The following is a 9,453-nucleotide window of genomic DNA, read 5'->3' as shown; positions in this document are numbered from 1 at the left end:
TGCGGCTTGTTAGAGAAACATGGCTGAGAATGTGTCACAGCCAGTGTTTTGCAACTAGCCGCGACTCTCGCGCCACGCACAAACTGTTGAAAGATGGATGGCGATGAAAAACGACGCTGCCCCTTTAAGCAGCCGGGTCCGCCGCGCACGAAGCCCACGGCAGAATCTCTCTCCGAAGGTGGGCGGGAAAGTGGGGGGAGAAGAGAAGACGGCGCCGTCTCCTGAAAGGACACTGGTTATGTCACCCGCTTGTGGCTCCTCCCACCCCCCTCAGGCGGGAGGGAAGCCGTGAACGAGGAGGTGCTCGAGAGGGGAAACCAGAGCCTTCGCGCGTGCGCAGCGCAGTTTCGCTTCTTCGTCTGCCCGATTTCTCATTCTCCCACCCCCCCTCCTCCAAGCCCGTTAGGGCCGCGGCGGTGAGCTCCAGTGGACGATTTACAAGCGGCTCCGGGACGGGACGGAGAGCAACTGCGAAGCCACGGAGCTGACCGGGGAAGTCTCGACTCGGCCATGGGGTCCTGAGGGCCCCTCTCTCTGCCCGCTCCCTTGAGCCCCGGAGGGTCGGATCCCTGGCAGAGAAGGGAAGGCGGGCGACGGCGGCGACAGTGCGGCTGGTGCTTGCTGTGCCTGCTGTGCCGCGTGGCGGTGAGGGCACAGTGGGAAGGTGGATGGATGGGGAGGAGGGATCGGTGCTTGAGGTGATGTAGCGGCAAAGCCTGAGAGCAGTGGCCAGACTGCCTCCGGTGGGGTGTGGAGTTTGTTTCCTGGCACTTGGCCTGGTGTTGAGGAGCATCTGGCCGCGATAAAGCTTGGAGTGAGTGAGAAGGGTGTTAAAAGGTGAACGCAGCTCCCTCCTGCTCGGGATTGATGGCGCAGGTGGATGGAGTGGTCCTGGATACCCGCAGGTGGTGCCCAGCTGTGCACAACAGCAGTAGAAATAGCTGTGGGTAGTAAGGAGCACAGCCTAGGTCTAAAGGGGAGCAAGGTGGCACCACTGAAAGTGGGTTTGGAGTTACCCATCAGCCACTTGGTCTGGACTCTGGGTGTGATACAGAGGATGACTTCTGTAGGAAGCCTTTTACTTACATAAATTGACAAGCCAACTTTTCTTCAGTGTAGTCAAAGTAATTTAAATGTTTACAGCACAGAATGATAATGCCATGGTTTTTCAGTGGTGCAACATGGTGCTTAAATGCATGTTTGGAACTAAATGTGGGTACTGTGCATAGTGGTACAAAAAAATTATGATAGGAATGCTTGTAGGAGAGATGTCTCAATGGTTTATGTGACTATCTGGCTAATTATGTACATTTCATATAGCACATACTTTGTTCTTTCCATCTGAGAACTTGCACCCAAATACCAAAATTTGACATGGTCATTATTTTTTTTAAAAATGGAGAATGTCTGTCTGTCTGTCTGTCTGTCTGTCTGTCTGTCTGTCTATCTATCTATCTATCTAACTAACTAACTAACTAACGTAACCATGCTAATTTAGGAAGTATGTTCCTCCTGCAATCTTTTTCACTAGTTGTATCTCCCATCTTCCTTGTCCCCTAAAGTTTCAATGCTATTGGTTGTTACTTCCTGTTGACTGACAATGGTAATGGTGACATATCTTGAGTTTACAATCCTATATTTTAAAATACATACACAGAAATGCCTAATACCTTACTAAATAGAAATCTATTGTGTACAGTATTGCCTTTTGCACGCAGTATGCAATATTTACCCTATATATTTCATACTTAGATGAATATCTTCAGTTCTCTGTAATTTTCATTATCAGATAAATTAAATGCAAGTCAGTCTGCTGAAAAGAGTAAATACAATAAGTATATTACTGTACATAGTGATCAATTACGCATCTACTATGTCATAGAAGCAAACCCTAATGATCAACTGCAGCAACTCCTTAAAATTGCTGCCAGTGGTATCAGGATGCCAAGGAGAAAGAGGACAATAATGAACAATTGAAAGAAGTCAGGATTTAAGGATTTGTTAACCTCTTCTTAAAATTACTTTATGACTATTTTGTTCTTCCTTAGTATTACACTTTCCCAGCACACTTTGATTATGAAAGATTAGATTTCTACCAAGATAATTAATCCAGTTTAACCCTGTGGGAATCTTTTTAAAAACTAATCTGTAACCAGTCACAATGGTAAACAAACAAAAACAAAACAACTTTTAATACAGGATGGATCTTGAAAATAACAGTTTTCAATACAAGGGAGATTCTTTTCTGAAGGAATATTGCTTTGCATCCATATTGTCAACTTATCAAAAGCTGTACTATATGTTTTAATTAGAATACTGTATCAGTATCTGATGTGTTATGACTTAAGTTCTTCTGGCTTGGAGTTTCATTTTTTTTAAAGCTAAAATAACAGTAGCAAAAGTGTTCACTGCAGGTTAGATTTGTTTGTCAGTGCAAACGCTGAGTGAGAAGGCAACGGATTAGCCTGTGTCCAGGGAGTAAGAACATGAAAACTTGAGCATGTAATGCAGCATGGTGATCATTTTAATCACCCCTGTGGGATGCAATTTACTGGAAACAAATAGGGGAGGGGAGAATTAAAAAGCACATTCCATCTGCTGTACAGTATTCTCTTAAAAATATACAATAACTGTTGCTCACATTATTTTTAATGTGAAGCATTGTTGTTCCTCATATTATTTTTAGCCCTTGTTCATATACTGAAGTTTAATAGTATTTGTAATGAAAACTACTGTATATGAAACTATGTCATGGAAATAGCGGTTGTAGTACTGTAAGGTGTGTTTCCGGGTATTGTATTTCTGCAGTGGTTCATATATTCTGTCTCTTGCATGGAAGGAATTATTTCCATTGTTTCTCCAGTTTTCACTGCATCTGTCTGATCTACACAGTGTCCAAACTGGAATTGATGCTGTGACACCTATCCACTGGAATGAACCTACAGCTTTTAGAAAATATGCCTATAGGCTATAGGATTTCTTTAAAAGCAGTCACTGAATGTTTTAGGATATATGTCTTTCCAATTGGGATTGACCATCCGCATTAACTTGCGCTGCTTGGCAATTTTATATTAAATAATTAAGATATAGTACTCAGTTATATCAGTTATGATTATTTCATTATGTACACTGAAGTACAGCGTAGTAGAAATTTCAGGACTGTCTAGATGTGGGATCACAGCCTACCACTTCGTATACATGAAAAAGAATAGCTTTTACTTTAAGACATTAATAGCTAAGACATCAACTATTTTGAATATATGCTGAATAATGGTGCAGTTAATTATTTTAGAACCTGATATTTGTGTGTGGGGGTGTCTTCTTTGCAATGTATTTTACTTTCTTCTAAAATAGGAAACCAGTCTTGCTAAATTTTCCTAAATAATGCTCTACACTTGCCCCAAAGTTGTACCTGGGCTTTTTCACTGCTCCTGAGTATGTGAAAGATAGCAGATCTGAATGGAATGATGCAAATAATTACCTTTTTGTAGCTTTCAATGTATAGAAATAAAAATCAGTAAAACAAATATTTTTCCTTTGTCCTGGTTCAAATAAGAAGCATTATAGAAATTGGGTTGGTATAGATAGAGTAGTTGTTTTGGAGTGAGGGGGCGATATATCTGTGCAGTGCTGAATAGCAGAATAGAATTGACTTGTCTCCTCCATCTGGACAGCTAGGAGGTTAAAAACTTCTATTTTTGAAATCTTGCATGCCTATAACTAAACATGTAACAATGAAGGTTTTAAGACTGTGATTTATTTTCCACAGACTAGTAATTGCTACAACATGCTTTATTGTTGATATATAATCTGTGTAACTGAAAGCTAGTGAATTTGATGATTCAAAAATCACTTCAAACACAAATTCATTTACTTGATGCATCTCAAAAATAATTGGATATTATTTTGAAGGATTGGGGGACAAATAAAACTATGCCCATTTCCATTCTAACTTGATCAGTTTATGAAAATGAAGCTCCACTTGCAACATTCAGGTTTTGTTTCATTTCTTCTTAATATTCCTGCATCTTCCAAATTCTCAACTTTCAAGAAATGCTTTTTTTTTTATGATCTGCCCTTTTATTAGGTGAATTGACAAAAGTAGTACCAGTGTATATATAGATTGTGTTGTGTATAGATTGTCATACTGATGCTAGGAAACAGACACACCCTGCAGTAGCCTCCATTTGATATATTCAAAGGAAAGGAAGAAGTTGTAACTAGTCTACTCCCTTTTGACTTATTTCCTGTCTCCTTCCAAAAAAAGAGTGTCCTGACTATACTACATCCAGTACATACATTTTACAAACACACACACTTGCACCAAAGAAAAATAGCCAAAGTTAGGGGTGTGCTAGAGGAGAAAAACTCTTGAAAAAGAGTTTCTTGGTAAAAAGGTTTCATTGTTGATCTGCATATCTGATTTAGCATACAGGAAAGCTGAATTGTGTAAAATAACTTGATTGCCTGGGTATTGAGCAGTGCAAGAATGTTAGACTGAAGGAGAAATAACCAGGGTACAAACACATATGGGAAGAAGGGGCTACTCCACGTGAAGGAAAGTTAGATAGGTGTGTATGTGAGCAAGTAAAAGTTGAGAAGTAAAATTACATGCCTAATTTTTCAATATGTACTTAATTAAAAATCTGTAACTACATAGAAGGTGAGCATTTAGGAGTGAAAACAGTGATTGTATTTTCATCATTTATAGCAGAGGATATCTTGCATAGATAGATACATAGATAGGCCAGGGCTGCATGTTCTGTCTTTCTGTTTTATTCATGTAATTCAGTCTTCCACAGTAAGCTTATAAGTATTGCATTTGGATGATAGTTTTCGTGTGGATACCAGGATTATGTTATTAATAGGCTGCCTGATTGCTCTGAGCTGAGAGAATTCCTACCTACAGTATGTTTGTGGTGAGACCCCAAAAATACAGGTGAAGAATACCACTAAGATAAAGGCTTGTGATTAAGCACTCTTTAGCTCAGTAAACAAAGCGAGTACAGCCTTGCCATTTGCTTCCTTGCTATTGTTGTATATGGCACAAAACCCCCTTGAGTCAGGTAGAGAAAGGGAATGGGAATTGTTGTGGATTTTCTTACTTCTCAGTCCCAATCTTGGAAAAACTAGAAGAAAAAGTGGTGAAGCAAATTATTTTTTCTCTGTTTCTATCAGTCTTCAGGGCAGGTCCCAAGGCAGAACATGGTCCTCATGTTTAGGTTTTTTTGATAGTTGTGCTGCATACGAATGCCTTTTCCTATACAGTATTAAACTTTGAAATCGGGTCAAGAATATTGATGCTTGGGGGATTATTCTTAATTCAGGGCAAGACCAACATGTGGTCCCAATTTATTAGCTGACTTAAATTATACAGGTAGTCCTTGCTTAATGACCACAATTGTAACTGGAATTTCAGTTACTAAGCAAAATGGTCACTAAGCAAATCTGACCCGATTTTATAACCATTTTTGTGGTAGTTGTTAAGTGAATTACTGTGGTCATTAAGCAAACCATGTGGTTGTTATGCAAACCATGTGGTTCCCCATTGATTTTGCTTTCTGGAAGCTGGCTGGGAAGGTTGAAAATAGCAATCACGTGACTGTGGGGGCACTGCAACGGCTGTAAGTGTGAGGACTGGTCGTAAGTTGGGTTTTAGCACCATTGTAATCCAAACTGTCATGAGTAATGATGGCGATCAGGAAGGGGCTCCCATCCAGGGTGGAAAACGCATGCGTGGTACTGAGGAATTAAGCAGCCATTCAAAGAGACACAGATCAAGCCCGCCTTAGCTTTTGGGGTTTATATGTCTGGGTTTTTCCCATGCTTATTCAGTTTGTTAGGATTCTGTTTATGTAGCAGTAATAAACACTAGAGAACTACTCCTCGTCTCAGTGTGATTCTCACTGTTAGGACACAAACTGTCACTATATGAATTGTCATTAAGCAAGGAATACCTGTACTCTCCACAGAGAAATCTATACAGATAGTCCTCGACTTATGACCACAATTGGGACTGGAACTTCCATCACTAAGCAAGGCTGTCTTAAGTGAGTTGTGTCCAATTTTACGACCTTTTTTGCCACAGTCATTAAGTGAATCACATGGTTGTTAAGCAAATCTGGCTTCCCCCATTGACCTTGCTTGTCAGAAGGTCACAAATGGCAATCACGTGACCCCAGGACACTGCAACCATCGTAAATACATGCTGGTTGCCAAGTGCTGCAACGGTCGTAAGTGTGAGGACCAGTCTTAAGTCTCTTTGTTCCAGTGCTGTCGTAACTTCGAACAGTCACTAAACGAATGGTCGTAAGTCGAGGATTACCTATATTAGCATTTCCAAAAGTATATTAGCACAATAAATAACTGCTAAAAAACTAAAAATAGGTGCTCTACATGGGGCTGCCCTTGAAGAGTATCTGGAAACTTCAGCTGTTGCAAAATGCAGCAGCACAAGCAGTTATGTGTTTTTCTGGTAAAACACATATTACACCTCTGCTTCATGAGCTGCACTGGTTAGCAGTTTGTTTCTGGGTCCAATTCAAGGTGCTGGTGTTGACCTTTAAAGCCTTACATGGCATGGAATCGGGTTATTTGAGGGACTGCCTCTCCCCATTTACATCTGCCCATCCCACCAAATCCAGCAGAGAGGGTATGTTACGGGTTCTGTCATCTAGGGGGTTACATTTGGTGGGCGCTAGGTAGCAGGCCATTTTTGCCATGGCACTCGCATGGAGGAATCTTCTCCCCCCCTGAGGTGAGGCTGGCTCCATCACTTCTGACTTTCTGAAGGTCCCTCAAGACCTGGTTGTGCCAGCAGACCTGGGGACCCCAAGGGATGGGTGAACTAGTGAGGTGGCTCTGTTATTATTAACATCCCTTCACCTTCACCTACTATTTCTTTGTTTTAGCTTTGTTTTTTATACTTTTTAATGTTTTTAATAATGATGGTGATAATTGTTTTAGATAGTTATTGTTTTATCTTTGTTGTACACTGCCCAGAGTCACTTGTTGTGAGATGGGTGGCTATATAAATTGGATAAATAAATAGGCAGTTAGAGCCTCACCGTATTTCTTCAAGTTCCTCACTTCTTTAGAATGTCTCCTTAAAAATTTACTTCGCAAGAGTGGGGGTTGACCTATCTTATTCTATCCTGTTACTGGCTGATCTCTCGCAAGGTCTGTCAAGTATCAGAGTTTTATATCGCTTTTTTTATTGTATCAAGTTCTGATAATGAACTGACTACAGAGATTACTGCAGAAATGGATTTATGTATTTATTTATTTAGTTATTTACTGGGCTTATAAGCCACTCAAATTGAAGCCAGTTCTGAGCAGTGTTTTATTTATTTATTTATGAAATTTATGCAGCTTCCCATCTCACGCAAAGTAACTGGGCGGCATACAACAACAAAATAAAAGAAATATATAAAAAGAATCATTGCTAAAAAATATAAAGCAATCATTCTATGGCAAAGGGATTTACAGAACATTAGAAGGGATGGAGCTGACCTCACTTTGGGGGGGGGGTCCATAAGGTGGGCCCACGGCAGAGAAGGCCCACCTCCTGGGACCTGCCAAATGAAGTCCCTCATGCACGGGACCCAAAGCATGCCCTCTCTGCCAGATCTAATGGGATGGGCAGATGTAATTGGGGAGAGGTGGTCCCTCAGGTAACCTGGTATACATCTCAATCTTTTTTAGATTGGGTTAAAACAGATAATACAACTTACATTCTTACAGTTTAGTTTCTTTTGTCCTTTCTTCTGTGCTTTTTTTTTTTTTACTCAAGGGTAACCATGCTATGTGTATCATAAATGTATAAATAAATTGTATGAACTATTCCCTGTGTGTGTCTAGCATTGATGGCTTCCCCCCACCCCAAATTCATGTATTTTTGTCCTAAAATTCTTGGATTATGTATATACTATTTTGAGTCATTCTGTTGATTTTTTTTCTCCTCTTTCACTTTTCCTGTAGGTTCAAACAACAAAAAAATAATGATGATTGTAGTAACTGGAGCCATGTCAGTGCCTGAGTCAGATTCCCCAGCCAGCACCCCTGCTACAGCCCCTAATTTATCCAGGATGCCTGAGGATGGCAGCCTTACTGCTGTGGAGCAGCCAATATTCCTAATGACTACAGCTGCCCAAGCCATCTCAGGTTTCTTTGTGTGGACAGCTGTGCTGATCACCTGCCATCAGGTAAATCGAACAAACAATTTAACATTTTGAATTGCTTTCTGATACAATATCTTCATCATTTAGTAGAGAAGGAGCTTGTTTCCCAAAGTGGTGTTATTCCATCAATGTATATCACAGTCTACTTTCAGCTACAAGCACTACTCTCCGGGTTGATGTAATGGGCCGTAGTATATATAAGCAATCTTCAACTAGGACTGTTATAAGAGGATAGTGATGTATGAGGCTGCATTAGCCTCCAGGAAAAAGGGAGGTGGCGGGGGGGGGGGGGTAAGCAGAGCAGCTGGGAATGTGACTATGGGTAAGCAGTCTGAGGGTGTGAAACTGCCTGCCTCTGTTGCTTTGTCCCCAAGAAGGCACCTTGCAGCCAACATGGTTTTGTGGCAGGCACATCTACCCATTGGTTAGCACAGCTCTGTGCTAGCCAATTATTAGATTGGGCTGAGGGGATTTTCACAGGGCCATGTCCACCCACAGGATAAGTTCCATTTTAGCAAACAAGCAGATAAAGCTGATGGGATCATTCTCCTAAGCAGGATTTTACTGCATAGTGACTGATTATATTCTATTTGCAGATCTCTTTGTCAGAACAAAGGGCTATTAAACATGCTATCTCTCCTTTCTCCTCTTTTTTCACAATATTTTCTATTTTGTGTTCTTTCCCAAGCTGTTCTATAGACATTTTAAAGCAAAGAGGTAGCTTCATAAATATGTTTTAAATAATGTGATTTTGGCTTACATTTTGGCTGAACAGCTTTCCTGGCAGTATGGAAGGGTTACTGCTTCTGTGTTCTTCCAAATCCTCTGCACTTCTATGAGAAAGTAGGTCACTGCAATTCAAAGTGATATAACTTGCACTTTGAACACTGATAAACTGATAGCAATAATTGCAGGACAAAAAAAAATACCATTTTAAAAATAAAAACAGTTTTTCTCTGCCAAGGGAAGTATGATTCTTTAAAGAAGAATTTGAATGTTTTAAAATGAAAATAGTTTATATTTTGTTTTTATATCCAGGAGGTTTCTTTGAGATACATCTTTAATTTTTAGTTCAGGTTTTGTGAGTATTCTATTTTGAATACATAGTTGAATATATACTTTTAACTTCATTTTATAGGAACCCCTCTGCAATTTTAAATCTAGTGCTTCAGGATGGGGAGACTGCAAACCTGACATGCATGCGTCTCCAAATTCTTTAACTGGCCCTAGCTCATACATTGTTGCCCATTACATACAGGTGTGACCATCTTTT

At 40.3% G+C, this 9,453-nt stretch overlaps 1 protein-coding gene across 1 annotated transcript in view; it reads left to right on the top strand.

The window, feature by feature from the left end:
- The first annotated feature begins 301 nt into the window (after positions 1-301).
- Positions 302-9,453, top strand: part of TMEM184B (transmembrane protein 184B) — a 35,694-nt gene continuing 26,542 nt past the window's right edge. The window contains exons 1-2 of the mRNA XM_063309527.1: positions 302-645; positions 7,981-8,204. Of these exons, the coding sequence (XP_063165597.1) occupies positions 8,001-8,204 (204 nt within the window). The 5' untranslated portion in view covers positions 302-645; positions 7,981-8,000. The remainder of the gene's footprint in view (positions 646-7,980; positions 8,205-9,453) is intronic.

Source organism: Candoia aspera, chromosome 7 (genome assembly GCF_035149785.1).
Source record: "Candoia aspera isolate rCanAsp1 chromosome 7, rCanAsp1.hap2, whole genome shotgun sequence".
Taxonomy (NCBI): domain Eukaryota; kingdom Metazoa; phylum Chordata; class Lepidosauria; order Squamata; family Boidae; genus Candoia; species Candoia aspera.
This window is presented reverse-complemented; position numbering and strand designations above follow the sequence as displayed.